The 24,310-nt window shown below is 35.4% G+C and overlaps 1 protein-coding gene across 4 annotated transcripts in view; it reads left to right on the top strand.

Moving 5' to 3' along the window:
• FHL2 (four and a half LIM domains 2) overlaps positions 1-24,310 on the top strand; it is a 97,869-nt gene that overhangs the window by 49,524 nt on the left and 24,035 nt on the right. For all 4 annotated transcript variants that reach the window (XM_074192187.1, XM_074192186.1, XM_074192189.1 and 1 more), the window contains one exon: positions 8,498-8,677. In XM_074192187.1, coding sequence (XP_074048288.1) covers positions 8,522-8,677 — 156 coding nt within the window. In that variant the 5' untranslated portion in view covers positions 8,498-8,521. The remainder of the gene's footprint in view (positions 1-8,497; positions 8,678-24,310) is intronic.

Genomic DNA, 24,310 nt, shown 5'->3' on the forward strand with positions numbered 1-24,310 from the left:
TAATTTTACAAACCATGAGAAAAGGTACAGTGTCTTGATGAATTAGATAGAATGCATGTTCCATGAGAGCAGGACCTTTTTTTTCATGGTGAGGCAATAGGGTAAGTGATTTGTCCAAGGTCACACAGTTAGTAAGCATCAAGTGTCTGGGGCTGCATTTGTACTCAGCTCCTTCTGACTCCAGGGCCAGTGCTCTATCCACTGTGCTACCTAGCTGCTCCCAAACTCTTTCATTTTTCAAACTCTTTCATTTTTGTCTTTGGATGTCCAGCATCATTGCAATGCATGAAATATAGTAGGGTTTTAATCAATACTTGATAGGAATGACCAAAAGATTTTAATCCACCACTGAATGAGAATGGGAAGTGTTTCACTGTTCCTAATATTATTCCAGATGGATCCCTGGAATCCATTCTTGTTTATGTTCTTAAAATAAATATAAAGCAGTAACAATGGTTTATTTTCTGCTTAAATAAAAAATATAAATTAAAATGTTAAAAATGTAACTATTGCTATAGAACTATAGGCATGAATTTCCTGTTTTTATCTTCTCCTTTGCCCTGAATCTATTGCTCTTCTGTCCCCCTTTTCTTCCCTCTACCTTTTAGTTCTCAGTCTTCTCCCTTCTTCTTTACTTCCCTCTCCTCTTTTCCTTCTCTTCCATAATTTTGTGATTTTTGAGTTTCAAACTTGAATAGGACAAATCTTAAGGTGTCTTGTTGGCCTGTAGACTGTAAAACCTAATATTGGAAGATGTGTATGTGTTCAATAGAATTCCCTGTGCTGGAGACAGTTTACTGGAGTAAGAATCAGAGGACCTGAGTTCTTCTGGTCTTGACTAACTAGATTTATTCATCCAATTTCATTCAATCAATGAAACTAAGTCACCGTCTATAAATATATTTACCTTTTATTTGGAAAGGCAGAGGGAAAGAAAAGAGAGGCTACTTATAAGCCTCCCCATATCCAAAGGTGTTAGTCCATATAGTAGGTAGTTAAAGTAAAGTAGCTTTAAATTACATGTAGCGCAAGCTGTAGGGGCTACACTTAAAAGCTGTTTGCTGATTGTGAGTTTTTTTAGCTGGGTGGGTAGCTGGTATTCTGTATTGTTATTTAGCAACTTCATTGGTTGAGTACCCAGGAGGAATAGTCACATGCTGAATCTTAAAATACAGATGGAAGGTAAATAGGATAACCCCTACGTACCCTGGTTGTTCAGAAGTATTCTAAGAGTTCTGGGAAATGACATCAGTGCATAATTCAATCCTTATAAAGTCTGTTCAGTGTGGGAATTCGTACTTTGGATTGGAGTCAATGAAATAACATTGCAGTAGTCACACCTCATGTATGTATGATATACCTATATCCTTGTAGTTCTGAGTCTTCATTGCTTAATCCTTTCCACATTGCTCTGAGTTAAGTAATAGGCAGGAAAGATAAGTGGTTAGCCTCCCATACTTCAAAAAGGACATGAAAACTCAGGTGTCCTATGTAAATGAGAGTGCACTATTCCTAAGTACATTATACTGCAATAAAAAGAAAGACTCCCTAAAACTAGTTTTGTCTCTCCTTCATCTCATTTGTCCAAGTCTTATCTTTTAAGACTGTCTAAAGGAAATATGAAGTTGGGGGAGATGGAAACTGGGTGCAAGGCTCAAAATAAACAAAAGCCTGTTTAAGACTGAGTTTTATAAGTTTTAAATCCATGGATCATTTGGAGTATGGGCAGGGACAAGAAAAATATTTCTCTTCAGTTTAGTATCACTTTGAAAAGGAAAGATAGAATTAGTTTAAAATTGTTTAGAAGTCAAGGAAGGAACTCTTAGGTCTTCCATTAGTCTGTAGAATATCTAACCCCCAAATGGAAGATGTGTGTGTGTGTGTTCAATAGAATTCTATTAAAATAGAAAACCTACTTCAGGGGAAAGTTCACTGGAGTAGGAATCAGAGGACATAAGTTCTAATTTTCTAAATCTACTAATTAGATTTCATCCAACTGACATTGGGTAAGAGGTTGGCATGTTAGAGAAGAGCAATGAGGCTAATTTGGCTAGAACATAGATTAAAAAAGTAATATACAATAGGCAGGAGCTATAATAGTAAGGGCTTTAGTTACCAAGTATCTAAGGACTCTGTATTATATCCAAAAGCAACAAGGAGTTACTGGAGTAACCTCCCTCTGACTGTTTCCCAAGCCAGATATATGGTTTTAGCCAAGCCATAACTTTCCTTAAGCCCATAAAAATCTCTGTAAAATGAATGTAAAAATTCATGTCCTGCCTATCTTATATGGTCATTATAAGGATTAAGTGAAATATAAAGAACAGTATATAGTAATATATAAATGTTACACTACTAAAGAATGACTTTATCAAATAATGAAGATCTTAACATGTACTTCATCAGAAATGGTGTTCATTTGCTCTAAAGTCCAATATATTTACCATTTAACTCTGTGAGAGACATGGTGTAGTGACTAGAGAGTTGACTTTGAAGTCAGGAAAATTTGGACTCAAGATCTGCCTACGATACATACTGACTATGTGACTTTAAGCAAGACACAGCCTCTTAATGCTTTGGTAAAGTTTCCTCAAAAGAGTCCTTTCTACTAATGAAATAAGTTTAACAGCCATCTTTATCTACAAATCCTTAGCTGGCCTCAAAGTTGTTGTTGTTGCTTCTTAGAGAAGACATAAAGCAAAGTGGACAGAATATACATATATATACATATATATATATATATATATATATATATATATATATATATGTATTATTTCCTTCCATAGGGTGATAACCCCACCTTTTCAAATTATATGTAGTATGAGGAAGGTGATCAAGACAACCCCAGATCTCTTGATGCAATTAGAGAAAATAAGGGTCAACTAAGAAAGACAACAGAGAGTTCTCATCTTAAAAGTGCAAAAAAGGCATTTTTGTCAATTCTGTTACCTTTTTAAATGATGTGAAGAAATTCTTTAACCAAGTTTCATAGAATTAGAGGTATCAGTCAAAGTTCCCAGAGATCTTTTAAAAACCAAGATATACTTTCTAAGAAGACAATTAATATAGGAGACAGCTGTGAGGAATGTGAGCTATAATGATTAAGAAGAGAGTCAGTTCCTTGAACCTTAATGAACTTCTTAAAGACAGTATACTGTGTAGCAGCATAAAGGGAAGCCAGTAAAACTATCTTACCAAAATACAAAGAAATGATAGTTATCTCAAATGCTTTGTGGAAAATCAAGATTGAGACGCTAAGATGATCTTCTGGAAGGATGTATGAGCTGAGAACAGCATGAGGACAAGCAAGTAAAAATGCTAGTTCTAGACTGGTGAGACATATAAAGGACTAGCCCCAGCATTTCCCTTCCCTTTCTCATCCACAAAGGACATCTATGGAGAGTAGAATCTATTTCCCATTTACTCACTGACCATTTACTTCCTGTTTCCATTGTTCCCTTTTAGGCTTTTTGAGCTGCAGTCAGTTTCATGTGTATGTGTCTGTGTGTGTTTTCCCCTCAAATATTTACTTTGATTTATAGGCCATTTTAGCAATGATAAATTTATTTGGTCAGCAAACTCAAACTATTTGCTGTAGTTATTGAATAAATTAAAAAATAAAGAATTCCAAAAAAAAAGGGAAAGAGAGAGAGGGTCAGTTATGGAAAACCTCAGCTCTTGAAAGGGAATTATCCTCACCTCTTGGAGGAATCGCTCTCCCTCCCTAGTCCCTTCTATCAATCATGACATTTTCACATCCAGCATTCATCCAATAGAAGGAACAGGGGGAGCAACAAGAGGATGCCTCTAAAAGAGAAAGGACTTTGGGACCCTGCATGGCCAGAAGTGTGATTTGTCGGGACTACATATATTTTCTATGTGAACACCTCTCTACTAGTACACTCTGTTTTTTTTAGTTTTTGCAAGCCTATGGGGTTAAGTGGCTTGCCCAAGGCCACACAGCTAGATAATTGTTAAGTGCATGAGGTTTGGATTTGAACTCAGTTACTCCTGACTCCAGGGCTGGTGCTCTATCTGCTGTACCACCTAGCTACACCTACTAATACACTCTTATGTTTGGACCCAATACTTCTCCTGAATGAATATAAATATAATACAAAGATATGTGTGTATGTTTATATCATATATATTCACACATACTTATACATATACATATTTGTTGTTCAGTTGTTTTCTGTCATACCTGACCCTTGAAGACCCCATTTAGGGTTTTCTTGGCAAAGATACTGGTGTGATTTGCCATTTCCTTCTCTGACATATTATACAATGAGAAAACTGAGGCTAACAGGGTTAAGTGATTTCTCCACGTTCATGTAGCTAGTAAGTATCTGAGGTCAGATTTTAACTCAGGAAGTTGAGTCTTCCTGATTTCAGACCTATATCCATTGAGCCACATAGATGAGCTTCTCTTCTGCCCTGCTCCCCCTCCACATATATAAGAGAGTACTGACCAGTTTTATGGGGAAAATATTTTGTAACTTCCTTTTTTATGATGATAATTTGGTAAATAATTTTGCTTTGAACCAACTGTATATACTAGCTTACTAAAAAAAGTAAGCACATGGATGGGGACTATAGTTTTAATACTATGGACTCAAAACATGCCTTGAATATAGAAATAGTTACTTCCCCCCTAGACCTAACTTAGGAATTCAAGATTGGGGGTTAGCCTGTAGGAGCATATAGTTCCTTAACAACATTATTACCTGTCATTTTAATGCCTAGAATTAGTGATAAGAGATAGGGGAAGTTAGGATAAAAAGTTAGATCTTCTCAGGATCAGTTAGTCAGTCAACATGCATTTATTATAAAGCAAGAGTGGCATCACTTATAGGGTAAGGTCTACCTGCGATAAGAGCTCCTATAGTGTGATGTGAAGGGAAGCAGAATAAACATCTCTAGCTTCTTCTCTTTCCACACTTCTCCATTACAGCCTTTCCTTCCTGCCAGGAAGAGAAGCAGGAGATTAGGGCAAGAGGTCACTCTCTTCCCCTGAAAAAGAGAGAAGTAACAGGCTAAAAGTATAGCTATCTACTCCCTTAATATTATTAGTTTATGGCATATGATTGAGTTCACTCTACCTTTGTATTGCTTTGGTATTATTATTGGGGATAAGTGGGGAGAAGAAACCTTCCCACCAAGTACTAGTTCCACACTAGTTCTGAACAAATAGAGAATAGCAAAGAAACCCATTTATCCAAATCTTAACAAAAAAGAAATCAGAAAAGGTGTGCCAGAAAGAGAATATATACCAGACAATACTACCTGAATGAACTCTCCCTTTATGAGTTAGATAAAAGCTCAATCAAGAGAGTTCCTGTTCTCACCCAAGGAGAAACTTCCCAAAGTATCTAGAGCAGCAACCTAGAAATACAGACCTGTATTTCCTGAAGTGGAGAAGATTTCTTCCATCTCTCTCAAGATTGGAAATCAGTAGCATCAGAAGCATCTAAAAACTTAAAGTAGACTCTAAGTTTGGGGAGACTTGAAAGAAACTATCCTTTGGGGAGTCCCATAGAAGACTGGAAGAGACTGGAGCTCTTTTACTCACCAATTCTACCCCTCCCTTCATGTAGGGTAAAAGATTTATCTCCAGCAAGGAGAAGAAAGTCCCATGTCAATGGGTTTGAGATCAGGGATCACAATTAAGTATTTCTTTTTTGCCAGATACTGGGCTAACTTCTAGGGATACAAATAACCACAGAAAGATGCTCCCTAACCTCAAAAAGCTAACTTTCTAATGGAGAAAACAATATGTCAACAATCATGTACATAAAAGCTATATACAGTGTAAGTTGAATGTTATCTTGAAGGGAAGAAATTAAAAATCCTCCTACTCAAGATCACAGAAAAGGTAGTATGCAAAGATTTAATCACCTTCATTAATAGTAGATATGTTGATATAGAGTATTCATCCCCTTTCTTAGATGAGGATATGTGATTTATTGAAAACCAAGTTTATTAAACCCTCCTTCATCCAAGGCAAACTTCTGCATACAAAGTATACTAAGGCAAAGAAAGAAAACAAAAATGAAACTCACAGCTATTGCCTTCAAGGAGCTTTTATTTCTACTGTACACTACTACTACTACCACATTTCATTATTGTAGTTTGAACATCATCCCCTCTTTTCATGTTCATTGGAAATTTATGTGCGTTCCTCATCTCCTTTTGCTGCTTCCATTTCTGAACAAACCGCCATTCTTTAATTTGTGTATGTGTGCATGTATAAATATGTATGTATATACATATATTTATATACCCACATATATGTACGTACATATATTGGGGGGGGTTGTATAGACCTTCTTACCTACAATTAGTTTCAGTCTTCCCTTGAAAGAAACACATATTGGAAAAGCTGTTGTCAGCTGTTACAAGAAAATACCTGATGGGTGTTGACTTTGCCAATAACTGTTGACTTAAAGGAACGTATTAAATTCCTTGCCAGAAAAATCACTGCGGGGCAAGATGGCAGAGGTACAAAGGATCTTTACACAATGGGTTTCAGAAGAATGACTTAAATGCTCAAGGTCCACATTGATACTATCCCAAGAATGCTCAAACAATGTTTTCTTTGACTCCAGGAAGAAAGATTAAGTGGGATGGACAATACTCCATGTGTCTAACTGTATGCCTAGGTTCCCTGAAAGAACAGTATCCTATAAATTCAAAAGTGATTCAGAATGAATGCACAAAAAGAAGATGGCAGCTTTTTTTGCTTATGGCTATCGAAGCTCTCAAGCACACAATAGCAGTGAGTTAGTCCTTCTATCCCACAGGCTGTCATGACAAGCTGTGCAATATTTTATTTTTAATTTTGTATCTTTCTTGTCACCTTAATAAGTTTTAAGTAAAACAAAAGTCAGTTATTAGGTATCCTTTAGAACTTTACTCAGCTATATGGCACAAATCAATATATTGATTTTTTTGCTTCAGATTCAGAATCAAAGTTTCAGTAATTATAAGCAGATTTTCCTTTAATGTTCATATTCTTGACCATTTTCCATTTACAGAATGTTGTTCATTCAAGGAGTCTTAACATACAGCTTGTCACATGTGACAGTGTCCAACCTACTTCCTTTTGCTGTTAGTAAATTAACCATTCCTCTTGTTTGTAAAAGAAAAAGGAGCACACATGTGCACTCCTAGGAAAAGGCTGTACCAAGGATTATTAATACAATGGAAAAAATTTCCTCGCCAAGTAGTACCAGTCATGATGCAATAAATACTTGGAAGGAGTTCTGACCTATGATTCAGGAAATCTGGGTTCGATTCCTGGTTCTGCTGTTTAATGTTTTATGGGAATTAGGCAAGTTACAGAAGCTTTGTTCCTTATCTGTATATGACAGATTAGATAGCCTCTCAAGTCCCTTCAAGTTCTGTGATTCTGTGATTCCCATCTCTACTCCTAATTAGTTGGGCAATTTATATAAATTACCTTTTCTCGGTTTTCACTTCTCTAAAACAATTAGGTAATATCCAAAGTCTCTTCTAGCTCCAACAATCTATAAATCTTGACTTAGTATCCATAAATCCACGGAAAAAAAATTCTAATAGGTTTATTTGAGATAGTGAAAAATATTCTCCACCCCCACTCCCCATCACCCCACCTCCTCAGTAGTCAGGCACAGCATACACTCATTCTGGAAAAATTCACCATGACTGTCATATTGCCAAAGCACGGAGACTCATACTTACTTCTCTTTGAAATGAGCTCCGTATTGCCTGTCAGTGCCACTGTTCGAGGTCAGTGCTTTTGGAACTGTACAATCATCTTTGTGTTTTGGAAGAGAACCCTTTTCCTTCATTCTGCTCCAGTAATGCCCATGAAGCTGAATAGGGTTTCTTTTTTTAAAAAATTGTGACAAATGAAGCACTTTTGAATCATTTCTCTTTTACTCATGTATCTCCTAATGCAACCTCACAGTGGAGGATACTGTGCCCATTTTATCCCCTGATGCCCTACCACTGCTGTTTCTTAACATTTAAACTTGTGAATCATGAAAAGTAGCTCATGGAAAATCTTTTAATAGAAATGAACATATTGTTTTAAGTTCCTGCCTGTCTATTTCAGGAGAAGGGATAAGGGGAAAAATTGATTTATGATGATGTTACATATTTAAATCATATTTAAAAAGCCAGAGAGGTTAAAGAAACCTGGTCAAGAGTTTAATTTTTCTCTCAAATTGATATGGTCATATAAAGCAGTGAGTAAAGAAAAATAGATTTTAGACTATAATTTGTTGGGGAAAACCATCCACTAAAGGGGAAAAGGTTGATATCTTTTTTCCTTGCACACTAATATAGTAAATGAAAGTTTGTTATTTAAACTAGCCAATGTGAAATTATTCACCAAGTGGAAATAGAATATCACTTGGATGAAACTGATCCCAGTGCCACTCAGCTTGATTCTGAAGAGTGCCTAGTGACAAAGAAGCATTAAATGGGGCTTTGAATTTTTTCCTTTTGACAGATTGCTGGAAACCAAGGTGACAAAATGACTGAGCGCTTTGATTGCCACCATTGCAATGAATCCCTGTTTGGAAAGAAATATATCCTGAGAGAAGAGGATCCCTACTGTGTGAAGTGCTTTGAGAACCTGTATTCCAACATATGCGAGGAGTGCAAGAAACCCATTGGCTGTGACTGCAAGGTACTGTAGTCTCATTCCTTATTTTGATAATCCCTGTTAGGATGAAGTGAATAAATTAGTTCCTAGGGCCAATTACTGGAAAATATTGTTTGCTATTATGTTCTGACTGTGGTAGAATTGTCTCTCTAATCAAACTGTAGGATTATAGAAGACAAGGATCGTCTCATGTTTCTTCTCTATTCTCCACAGCACCTAATTTGATGTTGGATAGATAGAAATTATAAGGCTGGAAGTAACTTTAAAATCTGCTAGCCTAACCCCCTCATTCTGCAGATGAAGAAACTGAGGCACAGAAAGTTACTTAAGAGCATGCAGAAACATACCAAAATTAACCCTATTCCTTGAAATCCTTCAGGTTAGGAATACTGATAAATCAATTTGAACTTTCCAGGATTATAACTCAAGTAGAACTGGTTCTGATCTAAATTTATGGAATTTCATATACCTTCTTTTAGTCCTGTTGTTCTTCCCTATGACTAAAAATTTGGGGGAAGTATCATCATATGTCTCTAAAATTATAAATACCAAGTTTACCTATAGGCAGAGGGAAAAGTATTCATAATTAGAAAATCCCACTATTTCACAGCTACCGTGTTAGTTTCATTTAACAAGTTGTCCCTAGAAAAGGCAATTCTAACAGGACTGTCCTGTTGCCTTCTGCTGCTAAATGTTGGATGACAAATGAGCAATAATCCCTCTGTTCCCTCCCCCATTTCCTATGCACAGGAAGTCTTGTGAAGAAAGAAAATGAGATGAGGAATGTGCAACATGGCTCTTTTTATGTCCCATGAAACCAAACTACAGCAATGTATTTTTTGGCTATAGCACAGGAGTGAGATGCCAAATGTAAAAGAAGCAAAACTGAACAGTAGTATTGTGTAAACTCTGAAGAGTTCAGAGGTTTAGAGATAGAAAAAAATTAGTTGAACTAGCTCATCTAAAAAGTGATTTCTCTTCTGTCAATTGCCCAACATCTCTCCCCGATGTTTAAGGAAAGTTATTGTTCCCTTTCTCAATAAATCAATCAAGTGTTTATTAAGTGGTTGTTTTGTGGAACACACTCTGCTAGCAAATGGAGTTACAAGTACAAAGAACTACACCTGCTCTCAGTGAGCTTACATTCTAATAATGGGGGAAAGAACTAATACATCTAAAAATATAATCAGCATAAATATTAAAAATATATCAATGAAAATATATATATATATATCCCAAGTCCTCCCTTTTGGGAGGGAGGGAATTGGCAGGAAAGATATTTGAAATATCTTAAAGGTAGGAGGAAGTGGGTTCCAAGTATTTGGGACATTGACTGTCAAGGCATGTTCAGGCTTATAAGAGCAAAAGTCCAGTCCTTCCTCTTCTCCTAACAATGTCCCTACTTTTCTGGAGTGTATTTCCTCTGGCCAATGCATAAAACCTTTATCCTTCTCTATTGAATTCCCAATAAGGAAATTTCAGGGTTTTTTTTTAAATGTGCATTTAGATTAAAGAAAGAGCTAAGACTCTAATAAAGTTGTTTGAGACAACTCAAATGAGTGAGAAGTCCATCAGTTTGAAAGTCCAGCTCTTTAGAGATAAGAGTTATAGATATTTGAGGCTAGTCTCCCTTGGTCAGTGAATAATATGAAGAAACTGAAATGACTTTCCTTTTTCTTGAGAGTATGATTTAGTTAAAAGTCTCTTTAAAACAGTAATCCTTCAAGAAATCTTTTATGTGTTAATGATCAAAAATCCCACCAAACTGGGCCAAAATCAACAAGTCTTTACCAAAGTCAGGAATTAATCAGCCTGAACTTTTCAACTTGGATTTAGAGGTCTTAGAAATGTGGTATTATTCAATGTGATTTTTCTGTTATTTTAAAATTTTAAAAATCAATTGGCTAGACCACCCAGTTTAGAAAATTTTAATAATTAATGGTATCTGGGGGAGGGTATTTTTAGATGTTAAAAAGTGAATAAAATACATAAATTTGGGGGGAGGGGAGAATGTAATTTTAGAGAAAAATGGTCTGGGTTTTTTTTTTCAGGAAGTGAAACAAAAACTCCTGGCAGGGCACCCAGCAGAGCAATTGAACTGATAAATCTGGTTTGCAGTTCCATTTTCTTAAAACAACAAGACAAGCCACAGATCTCTTCCACCCCCACCCTCACCACTAAGCAATGTATGCATACAATTAAAAAACTATCAAGAAGTCTAACAAAATGAAGCTAATTTTGTTGACTTGAAAGTGTATAAGCATTTATTAAGCACCTACTATTTGCCAGTCATTTTACTAAGGGTTGGGGGATACAAAAAGAGCAAAAGAAGGTCCTTGCTCTCAAGAAGGTTATAAAGTCTATTGGGGAAAAGCAATATGAAAACAACTATATATGAACAACTATATATGAATTTAGATATTAAAGTATCTAAAGGATGAATTAAGATTAGTACCATATTTCCCCATGTATAAGATGCTCCCATGTATAAGATGCACTTAAATTTGGGGCCCCAAATTTGAAAAATTTGAAAAAAAAGTATTACATAAAGTTATTGAACTCAAGTTTTATTGTTCATGAAATTGAAGGACCTGCTCATAGCTTTCAGACATATTTTGAGCAAGTCTGGTGTGTGGACACATTCCCTTTTATGAACCTGAATTGTGTCCTTTGAAATTCAGTTCTTTTTCTTCTTGCCTCCTGCTGAACCATCTTTGTGGACACAGGAATTCCAATTGCCCTTTGCTCTTCAATCCATATCTTTAATCCCCTCTTCTAATTCAGGCCATTTGGCTGACTTGCCTCTCATTGCCTTCTACTGTGGAGTTTTCAGTTCAGTTTCTTCTTCCCATAGCCAGTCTCGGATTGTTTTCTCAGTTGGAGGAAAATCAAACTTAGGATCAGTAGCACTATTTCCATTCACTTTCGAAAACTGGATCACTTTGAACTTGAATTCAGCACTGTTCAAAAATCTTTTCTGAGTCATTTCTGGGCAGAATGTGACAAAACATAACCAATACACCGATGACAAATACGAAACGATGAGCACAAAGACAAGAAGTGTGAAGAAAGCAGGAAATGCAAGTAAAAAAATTTACATCCACTGAATAAAATGCTCCCAGTTTTTTAGACCCCAAACTTTTCAAAAAAGGATTTATCTTATACATGGGGAAATATGGTTTATGAAGGCAGGCACAAAGATTAAGGAGGACTAGGAAAGATTGATTGAAAAGGTGGGATTTTAAATGAGATTTGAAGGAAGGCAGAGAAATTAGGAACATAGATAAGGACTATTCTTCATACATGGAGTATAGTGTTCAAGGGACAGTAAGGAAACCAGTATCACTGGAAGAATACCTAGAAGGGAATAAAGTACAACATTATTGGAAAGGTAAGAAAAGTTAGATCAAACAGAGAATTCTATATTTGATCCTGGAAGTTACAGGGAGTTACTGGAGTTCATTGAATGGAGTTGGGGTAGGGGGATATGGTCAGACGTGTTCTAGGAAGATCAATTTGATGGCTGAGTAAAGGACATATAGATAGATGTAGATGTAGATTTAGATGTAGAGATAGAGATAGAGATGATATGGATAGATATAGATAGATATATAGATATATAGATAAAGATATTGACATGGGGAGACTTAGGTAATGAGGGCCTACCCCAGGGTGGTAGCAGTGTCAGAGGAGAGAAGGGGTTCTACGTGAGAGATGTTATGAAGGTTTAAATAACAGGATTTGTCAACTAAATGGATATGGGAAAATAAAAGAGAGTAAAGAGTTGAGGATAGTCAAGATAGGATGATGGTCAGAATGACAGTACCCTTTATGATTATAGGAAAGTATAGAATAAGAGGGGAAAGAAGCTTGGAGTAGGGAAAGATAAGTTTAGTTTTGGACATGTTGAATTTGAAAGAATAGTTTGAGATATCTTACAGGTAGTTGGAGATAAAAGACTGGAACTCAGGAGAAAGGTCAGTGCTGAGTGTATTTATTAGGGAATTACCTGCTTTGAGATGATAGCTGAATCCATGAAAAGTGATGATATTAACAGGTTATGAAGATATAAATGTGACTGGACATGGAGGATGAGAATGAGTTGAGGATGTGAACCTCATAATAATCATAAGTTCAATTTTAGATACATTGAATTTAAGATGTTTATAAATTGGAGATGCAAGATTGGATAGGGAGATACTTCAGAACTTGTGTATTTTATACCTATTCCTATATACTTAATGTATATCTCTGGGAGTTCCTTAAGCATATTTTATATTATTATAATATAATACTATTTTAATCAATTAGTTCTAATTAAAATAATTAAACATTATATTAATTAGTATATTCATAAAAAGCAATTATAGTGAAATGGATAAAGAATAGATCTTGGATTCAGGAAGACCTAGGCTTAGATTCTGCCTTAAACACATACTGGATGTGTGACTCAACACAAATCACATTACCTCTCAAGGCCCCAGGCAACTAAGATTTTAAGTTGCAAAGACTTGCCAGCCTTTAGTGGTGGAAGGCATTTCCTTATCAGGAGATCCCTCTATCATTGAAATCACAGGTCCTGTCCTGTGCTCATCTCTGAGAAAATAAGAGTAATGTTCTTAAAGAAGACATATCTTGTTTGTTTTTTTTCTGTACTGACGCAGGCAGTAGTCGTGATAAGGACTTTGTCATTTCTCCTCAGACATATGGACTCTAAGGGACCCTGTTGTCATTTGCAATATGGCTCTTGTTTTCTGACTGACAATTCCATCCTATTTCCACAGGAGAGAAGCTGGGAAATGAAAGAAAGGGACTGAAGCTTGCATATTATATGTATTTATTTTAAAAAGGGAAGAGAACAAACTTTTTTGTAAAGCTTATTGTGAGCTAGAAACTTTGCTACACACTCTTTACAAATCTCATTAAATCCTCATAACCTTGGAGGGTCTTTTCAATCCCCCCCCCTTTTTTAACAAATGGAAAAACTGAGGCAAATAGCCATTTAACTGACTTACCCAGGATTACACAGTTAGTAAGTATCTGAACCAGATTTGCTCTCAAATCTATCAGTTCAGCTTTCTATTCAGTGCAACACCAGCTGGTTATGCTTACTATGTCATACACAGAAAGGAAATCAACTCTTCTTTTTTAATGAAGAGGAGGAGACACCATGTAAATAACTAGGTGGTATTGTTCAGTCCTTTCCAACTCTTTGCAACACCATATGGGGTTTTCTTGGCAAAGATACTGAATTGGTTTGCCATTTCCTTCTCCAGTAAATTAAGGCAAACAAAAGGTAAGTGACTTGTCTAGGATCATACAGCTAAGCCATGAACTCAGGTCTTCCAGGCTCCAGGCCCTATGCTCTGTCCTCTGACACCTAGCTGCCTCCAGATAACTAGGTTTATTCTTTGATTTCAAATTGGACCAATGATGTCACAGATGATGTCTTGACTTGCCTGTGAATTGGATTTCAGTGAGGCAGAGTTGCACAAAGTTATCAACCTCACTCTCTCTTCCTGAGTTAAAGAAGACTAGTGGCAAGACAAAAGGCAGGACAACTGGCATGCAGACACAATGGCTGACCCTGGTGTCCTTGAGTCCAACCAAGATCTAAGTGCTCCATAGTAACCTGCTTCCACCATTTCATGACCATCATCACCTTCTCTGAGACTTGTGATTTTAGAGAATTGCCCAACAGAGACCCAAAAGATCCAGTTTAAAAGTCAATCCAAAGGAATAGAAATGGGTAAAACACCGGCTACATTCTCAACATTGAAGCAGCCAGGTGGCATTGGCAAAGGTTTTGGACCTGGAATCAAGAAGTCCTAAGTGTGAAGTCTCACTCAAACACTTAATAGCAGTAACCCTGGACAAGTTATTTAACTCCTATTTACCTCAGTTTCCTCTCCTACAAAATGGAGATAATTGCATCTACCTTTCAAGAACTGTTGTGAAGATCAAATGAGAAAATACATATAAAGCATTCTGTAAACATTAATGAGTTACATAAATATGAGTTATAATAATAGTTATTATTCCTATTATTATTATTATTAAATTCCCCTCTGATTTTTCTTCTGAGAATAACTTTTTTGGTAACTACAACCCCCACATTCTTAACAATTTAGGACTTCCATTAACTTGGTGAAGTTATTTCTACATTATCAAAAAATAATAATTAGTCTCTCCAGGAATTTGCTGGTAATGATTGGATACCCAGGATATAACTAGTACCAGAAATACAGAAAACATATTTGCATCTTTCCTTACAAAAGAATGGGTAATGAAAGAGAAGAAAAAATTCTAAAACAGCATTCAGTATTTGGAAACAAGAGATTGGGTAAAAGAGGAGAGAGATCTATGGGACTGGAGTAAGAATATGGGATCTCAAATCCTATTCCTATCTCCCTGAGACTTCAGTTTTCTCATCTATAAAATGGAATTGGGTAGGGGGAAGTGACCAAATTTGATTTGTAAGATCCTAAGTGACATTATGGCATAAAGTCATCTTTAATTTATACCAGAGTCTAGTTAATCCTAAATCGTTAACTTTGTTTAACTGAATCAGCTATTCTAAGAGAGAATGCTACATATCAAATTCAAGTTATAAATATTTCCCATATCTTGAAATGTTTCTGATATGAAAATTCTGAAATTTGGGAGGGAAATTTGGTCCCAATCATGTTTAATTATCAACATTCTTCTCTTAATTTAGAAGATTTCTATGGGTACCAGATTTGTCTTAGTATTTTTTCCAATGGGCTAAGAGTTTTTAAAAATCTTTTTAGGGATGCATTTTATATCTATATCTATATTTTATACATGTATGTGCATTGTGTATATAAAACATATAATACATATGTGTATAATACATACATATAATACATATATGTATCTACTTACATATATACATACATATAGGATAGTTTAAGTTTCTTGAAGATAAATGATTATAAAATTCAGAGCTATTCAGGTACTTCTGTTGAGGATACTAATAGTACCAACTCATGGAGTTGGTGTCAATAAAAAATGCAATACCATATGTATAGCACTTTACAGAACTTGAAGATCTATATAGATGCTAAGTATTATTATTTAGGCAGATAGGTAACAGAGTAGATAGGGTGTTAACTTAGAGTCAGAAAGACCTGAGTTCAAATCCTGCCTCCAACATGTCCCTGGGCAAGTCAATCTCTCTCAGACTAACTTTGCCTTTTGTAAAATAATGTTAATAATAGCGCTTAAGGGGTTTTTTGAGGATCAAATGTAATGACATAAAATACTCTATGAGACTTAAAGCATTATGAAAATGCTAGTTATTGTTATAAATGCTTAAAGCTGCAAGAAAGGTTTGTAGCTTTTTGAAAATTTACTCTAGTATCTAGCTTAGTGGTTGTTTGGTGAATAGAGAAAGGTCCCAGATCTTAGAAATTCCCAAATGAGGAAACCTCCATGCAGGTTAGCACTATCTCCTCAGTTTACAGATTTAAAGGAGGGGCTTTTAAATTTTTCTGTGTCATGGACTCCTTTGCCAGTCTGATGAAGTTGGTGAACCTTCTCAGAATAATGTTTGAGAATGAAGTATGTATACATACATACTCCCATATACATAAATATTATATACATAAATGTATATAATATATGTTTATAATATGTGGATATATTTTTTCCCAATCATGTTCTTTGGCAAAAGATTTATCCGAGAATCCATAAACTCCAAGCTCAGACACTCACTAGCTGGGTGACCCTGGGCAAGTCACTTAACCTTAATTACCTCAAGAGAATAAGAATAAAGAACATTGATCATATAGAACTACTTAGAACACTGAGAAATTAAATGACTCGCCCAGGTTTTATATTGCTATTTTATATATTAGAAACAGGATTCGAACCTAATCTAGGTCTTCATGCCTAAAAGGGCAACTCTTTATCTTCTGTGCCACAGACTCTCTTGAATGTAGTTAATTTGTAAAGTAAAGTAGTAAAGAGAAATTTCAAGTCAGTTACTGAATAATCCATACTGTAGACAGCAAGAGTTTAAATAGTAAAATTTTTTAACTAGCACAATTTCATATACATACATACAATTACTTATATATCATTTTAATATTTAGCTTCTTTTATTAATCTTAGATATACTTTGGGAAGCCACAGAACTGAAATCCTGCATCATCAGGTGAAATTATGAACCATCTGCATCCTAGCTAATTCGTGGGAAAAAAAAAAGCAGACAAGTATTTAGTTGCCATCCTCTGCTTATAAGGTCTGCTGTTATTTTCTTTTTCTTATGATGAAGCAGATCAGAAAGATGTATTACTAAATAGTCTTCTAGATGTAGCTAAGTGGTACTAGATGTTACAATGGGATCTACCTTTGGACCTGGAGTCAGGAAATCCTGAGTTGATATCTATGTCTATTGACACTTAGTAGCTGTGGACCCTGGGCAAGTTACTTAATTTGTTTGTCTGTTTCTTCATCTATAAAATGGGAATTATTACAGCACCCACTTTGGTATATGCTTGATGAGAAATCATTTTAAAGCATTTAGAAAAGTACACAACACATTAATAGTAAGTATTTGAAAAATGTTTATTCCCTTCCCTTTCTTCTCTTCTAACATGAGAGTACAAATAATATAAAATCATATAGGTATAGAAAAAAATGATGAGTTGTTTTGAATGGAATAGGGTTTTTTCATATTTACTTCCAGAAGAGATTTATCATATATGAACTATCTTGAATTGTATATAATAAGTCTTTGTTTTTTACTGAATTTTGTTCCATATTCCATGTTTTTTTAATAATGCCGTCTACTCATTAATTATCTTGGTTCAAATTTTATTCCAATTAAATTAAGAACTTCATAGAATTTTTACAAAATAAATTGAAAGGTTGTAATAAAAATAACATAATTTATATTTATTAACAAAAGCTTTACTGATCCTTTTTGTACATAATCTTTTTAATTTTAGGATAGGAATAGAATATAGGGAACTTCCAGAGAGGAGCTTCATCAATACTGTTCAGCAACTTCAAATGCATGTTGTTGTTGCTGTCATTTAGTTGTTCTCATTCATGCCTGACTCGTTAACCCCATTTAGGTTTTATTGGTAAAAATACTAGAATGGCTTGCCTTATCCTTCTTCAATTCATTTGTCAGATGAAACAAAACAGAGTTAAGGGTCACACAATTATAAGTGTCATAGGTCATATTTGAACCCCAAAAGATGAGTTCTGATTCTAGGCCTAGCACTCTATAAATTGCACCATTTAACTACCCATCTATGCTATATAAGTTTAGATAATTGTGTCTTATAGGGTAAGTGGTTTACTCAAGATTGCTTAGTATGTTACATTCCAGATATTTTTGACTTCAGGGTCAACTCTGATACTGCCACTTAAATATTATGTAGTCAAAATTATGTATTTTTACTATTTTATTATACTATTTTTCATGATTTCTGTTTATTGTTTGGCCAGAATTCTGTCTTTTGCTACAATAGTTGTGAAAAGTATCTCAGTCATTCTCTTCTAATTTATTTATGGTGCGATGATATAAATGCATTTAAAATGCATTTTAATCACACTGAGATATCTATTACAAGAGTTTGAGTTTTTTTGCCAAACCCCTTTCCAATTTTCTTAGTTGTCCTTGTTAAATCACTTCCCCTAATAATTTATGTTGTTACACTTATCAGATATTGGACTACGGATTTAGTCTGCTTCTATTCCTTTATTATCAGGTCCCTTCTCATCCACTTTCCTGTTTTTTAACTAATGCTAAGTACTTATTGATAATTACTGCTTTCTAATTTAGTTTGGTAATACTATGGTATATATGGTGGGGCCCTGGGCTTGGAATCAGAAAGACTCATCTTCATGTTTTCAAATTCAGCCTAAATTCCTTAATAGCTGTGTGACATTAGGCAAGTCACTCAACACTGTTTGCCTCAGTTCCTCATTTGTAAAATTAACTGGAGAAGGAAATGACAAACCACTCCAGTATTTTTGCCAAGATAATCCCCAATCAGACTCAAGTGAACAACAATAATGCCATTATAAGTATATTCATATTCTCTTTAGATTCTAGATTGTTTGTTTTTCCAAATTATTTTGCTAGTTTGTCTATTCTAAAAAAAAGCAACCTATTAGTATTTTGACTGACATATTACTAAATTTATAAATTGAGATGGGTCATTTTATTAAACTAGTACACCTCAAACAAGAGTAGTGAGTATCTCGCTATTTAAACCTTCCTTTATTCCTCTCGTTTTTATAACTTTGTGTATTTCTCAATAGGGCAACTCCCTATCATTTTTGCAATTTATAGTTTTTAATGGAATGTCTCATATATTTTTTTTAGATTTTTCAAGGCAATGGGGTTAAGTGGCTTCCCCAAGGCCACACATCTAGGTAATTATCAAGTGTCTGAGGCTAGATTTGAACTCAGGTACTCCTGACTCCAAGGCCGGTGCTCTATTTACTGTGCCACCTAGCCATCCCAAATGTCTCATATTTTAATGAATTTATTTCATAACCTACAACCTTATTGAGTTAATTATCAACAAGCAAGCATTTAAGCACCTACTATGTATCAGAAATTGTGCCAGTCTCTGGGGCAACATTGAATGAAATATTGATCTAATTATTTCAATTAAATTACTTTAGATTCTGTTGGGGAGGAAAGGATGGAACAATATAAAAATATCAAATAGATAAAAGGTTACTTATGGAGCCAACAAGCTTTGGAAAATGGGAAATGGGATGGGGAAATGGATGGAGAAAAGCTTGATGTAAAAGGTGAAGTTTGAGCTTTCTCTTGAAGGAAAAAAAAAGTATTTTATAAGGCAGAAGTGAGAAGGAGTGAAAAGGTCCTGGGACCCAGTGCTAAGACATGACAGTAGAAGGAGTGTTGTGTGTTAAGAACAGAGAGAAGGATTGTTTGGTTGGATCATAGAGTGCCCCTATAATTCTCTTTAATAGAAGTTAAGATTCCATTAATGTTTTTGGGTTGCCATCTTGAATTACTGATTTCTTGGGCTTATAGGGCACTAACCACAAAACCGCAAAGACTTTTAAAGATGAATTTATATCCAGCTACCACACCTTCATTTTATATTTTGAAATTAATTTGAAAACAAATATAAGCTTTAACTTTTAATATTCTGCTGGATCTGTGACCTTGGCAATGTGGGGACTCTATTAAAAGAAGTAAATCAAACCTAGCAATACCTTCTCTTCCTGAACAGCAGTTCTCTGTGACCTGTTATAAATCCTCCACTAGATGATCTATCTTGATCTATCCTAATGTACATCTTAGATCTTTAAAACTAGAATACACTAATATTATGAATCTGAACGAAAGGTCAATAACAGACATGTTTGAGTTTGAAGATGAAATCAGAGTAGGAATGAGTATGAAGGCTAATTCAAAATTATGGTAAAGACAGTCCTTTAGGGGGCGGCTAGGTGGTGCAGTATATAGAACACTGGCCCTGGAGTCAGGAGTACCTGAGTTCAAATCCGGCCTCAGACACTTAATAATTACCTAGCTGTGTGGCCTTGGGCAAGCCACTTAACCCCATTGCCTTGCAAAAAAAAAAAAAAGACAGTCCTTTGATTGTAATTCAACTTCATTCCCAGACTAGCCCATCTCTTTTTCAATTGATTCATTTTGTTTCATGCCTTATTTGATTTTAATAATTAATAAAAAGTTATCCCTGCTGTTATAGCTTTTAAAGGAGTCTTGTATGACTTTAGCACGTGCGTGGGAGACACCTTGTTGGAAGAGGGAGAAGGCAGCATTTTGTTCTCACCATCAAGTACTTTTAAAAAATGATCAACAAAAACAGAAGACTGCATGATCGTGTATTGTGCTTACCTTTCAGGCAATTGTGTATTTAAGGATATATTTGTTGTAAGATATTGTTTCTGAAAGCCTGTCTGTTCTCCTGATGTTGTCATTGGATGCCTTTAGTTGATACAAGTGTAGATTATTCTCACATAAATTTTGAAGAGATGAGAAATTAGTCATATGGGTTAGTAGTTTCCTGATATCATTTTTGAAGGCATAGTAATTACCTCTATGATGTTTTCTAGTATTTGATATTTTCTTTTTTTAGTGTCTCTTTCAAAACATAATGCCTGTCACCTTTGATCTTGAGAGTTTTTCTCATCTGTCTTTTTTTTAGCACCAGTTCTACTTCTTTGAACAGCATTTCAGGAACTATAGGATTAGAGTCCAAATTCAGTGGTTCCACTGTAGATGACTACATTTAGCCCTGATAAAATTCACCTTATTTACTCTAAATGACCTGGCATTAAGGTTTGTAGAGTTCTTTTTGGATCCCGACCACATGCTCCAAAGTTTGAGCTATCTAGAGTTGTGTCATTTATAAATTTGATAATTATATTGATAAATGATATTGCCATTGATAAAAAATTTTAAACAACATAGGGCTACCTCAGATCTTTGGGACTTCCATTAGAGACTTCCTTTCAAGTTACACCATACCATTAATAACAAGTCTTTGGATCTGGCCAAATCATTTTAAAGTTATTTATTCTGTATTAGTCTCAGAAAAAAATGGGAAGTCTTTGCTAAATGCCTTTCTGAAGTCTAAGTGAGGAATAACTATAGAATTTTCTGATTGAATAACTTGTGAACAAAAGAAATGAATAGTTTAATATGATTCATTCTTTTTTTATTATTTTTAAAGATTTTATTTGAGTTTTACAATTTTTCTCCCAATCTTACTTCCCTCCCCAATTTTTCTCCCAATCTTACTTCCCTCCCCCATTCCACCCCCCCCCCCACAGAAAGCAATCTGTCAGTCTTTATTTCGTTTCCATGTTATACATTGATCCAAATTGAGTGTGATGAGAGAGAAATCATATCCTTAAGGAAGAAACAAAAAGTATAAGAGATAACAAAATCAGACAATAAGATATCTGTTTTTTTTTCTAAGTTAAAGGGAATAGTCCTTGAAATTTGTTCAAACTCTATGGCTCTTTATCTGGATACAGATGGCACTTTCCTTTGCAGACAGCCCAAAATTGTTCCTGGTTGTTGCACTGATGGAACGAACAAGTCCATCAAGGTTGAACATCACCCCCATGTTGCTGATAGGGTGTACAGTGTTTTTCTGGTTCTGCTCATATCACTCAGCATCAGTTCATGCAAATCCCTCCAGGCTTCCCTGAATTCTCATCCCTCCTGGTTTTTAATAGAACAATAGTATTCCATGACATACATATACCACAGTTTGCTAAGCCATTCCCCAATTGAAGGACATTTACTTGATTTCCAGTTCTTTGCCACCACAAACAGGGCTGCTACGAATATTTTTGTAAGAGTGATGTTTTTACCCTTTTTCATCATTTCTTCAGGGTATAGACCCAGTAGTGGTATTGCTGGATCAAAGGGTATGCTTTTTTATTGCAATTTGGGCGTACTTCCAAATTTCTCTCCAGAAAGTTTGGATGAGTTCACAGCTCCACCAACAGTGTAATAGTGACCCATATTTCCCACAACCTTTCCAAAAATTATCATTATCCTTTCTGGTCATATTGGCCAGTCTGAGAGGTGTGAGGTGGTACCTCAGAGAAGCTTTGATTCATTCTTAATGATACCCTATTTATTAGCTCTTGATGTTCAATGCTTTCTTTCTTAGATGTTCCCTATCCATTTCATTCATATGTTTGAAAATTTTTCCTGGAAATTAAATCAGCATCTTGAATCAGATGTCTGGAATCAAATCTTAGCCATTTAAGTTACCAACTCTGAGTGGCTTTGAGCAAGTCATTGAAACTCTGAGTCTTATTGTTCTCATTTGTACAATAGGGATGGTGATTCCTATCTTATTTACTCCACCAGGTTATCATGGAGATCCAATGTAATAATGTATTTAAAAGAGATTAGTATATTGTCATTATTTAGCTATCATGTCTAACTCTTTGTGATGCCATTTGGGGTTTTCTTGGCAAAGGTACTGAAGTGATTTTCCATTTCCTTCTCCAGTTCATTTTATAGATGAGGGAATTGGAGCAAATAGTTTAAATGACTTGCCCAGGTTCAGATAGCTAGTAAATGGTATTTGAACTCAGGTCTTCCTGACTCCAGGCCCTTCACTCTATCCACTTTGCACCACCCACCTATCCATTTATTCCACAAGGTTGTTGAGATCCAATGTAATAATGTATATACAAACACTTAGTAGATACTAAAAGTCTATAGAAATGTAAGAACCATAAAGTGATTTTTCTTTGTGCACTCAAGAAGACAGACCTATTAAATTCTTCTTCTCCATGTATATAAACATTTACCCTAAACTGTTCCTTTAGTGGTTGCTGGGGACAAAATAAGCAAGACAGGATACCATGATGAAGTCCTTATGGTTTTCAGTTTTTATGATGTTTTGCTTGGAGGATTTTTCTCAAAAATTTTTGAAGTTCAGCCTAAAAAGGCAAAATCCCTTGAACTTCTATTTATTTTTCTTTTTTCCCCCTACTATAACTTGTATTCCAGGTCTCTGCATGAGGTTTACCCTCTGATCTGAGTAACTAACAAGTATAAACAAACCAGCATCAAAAGATGCAAATCATTAACATTTCTTCCCCTTTCCCCCCTGCTCCTGGGCTTCTCATCTCATGCTAGGGGATGAGTCACTGAATGTGGAACGCATTTTGTTGTTTTTCCACCATGGCGATGGCAATACTTTATCAGGTGACAAGATGAACACAGGAGAAACAGTTGACTGACTAAAGAGAATTTTTACTTCGTCTTTTTTAACCAAACTCTCAAATCCTGTTTTCTGATCAGAGGAGGTATGGTAGTACAAGGCAGCTCTGGATTTGGAACCAGGGAACCTGAGTGGGAATGCCTTTGCAGATGCTATTACTACCTGTGTGACTTTGGGAAAGTCACTAAATTTCTTAGGGCTTTAGTTTCTTTCATCTGTCAAATGAAAGAGATGAACTAAATGGCCTAAACCTCAATCCATTCTTTGAAGCTGTTTTGTTAGACTTCTCAAATGATCAAAAAAGCCAGGAAAGAAAAATGAAACACAGCAGTTTAGTTTTAATGATAGCAATTATATACTTAAAGCTAAAAGGGACTTTAGTTAACATCCAATTTAACACCTCTCCTCACAATCCACATTTTGCAGAATGAGGAAATTGAGCCCTGGGTCTCTGCCTCCTAATCCTGTGTTCTTTCCACTAATAGTAATAATAGCTGGAATTTAAATAACACTTTAAAATCTGCAAAATACTTTAACAATATTCTCACGGCAACCCTGAGAGGTAGGGGCTATTATTACCATCCCCATTTTATAGAGAAGAAAATTGAGGCACTTGGAGGTTATATAACTTTCCCAGGATCATATAGCTAATAACTTCTGAGGCATCACTATCAAGTGGTTCCCCCTTTGTTGCTGCTATTATTCAGTCATTTCAGTTGTGTTTGACTCTTCATGGCCCCATTTGAGGCTTTCTTGGCAAAGATACTAGAGTGGTTTACCATTTCCTTCTCTAGCTCAGTTTATAGATGAGGAGACTGGGGCACACAGAATTAAGCAACTTGCCCAGGGTCACATAGCTAGTTAGTATCTGAGGCTGGATTTGAACCACAGTCTTTCTGGTTCCAGGCCAAAG

This window comes from Macrotis lagotis, chromosome 6, assembly GCF_037893015.1.
Source record: "Macrotis lagotis isolate mMagLag1 chromosome 6, bilby.v1.9.chrom.fasta, whole genome shotgun sequence".
Lineage (NCBI taxonomy): Eukaryota > Metazoa > Chordata > Mammalia > Peramelemorphia > Peramelidae > Macrotis > Macrotis lagotis.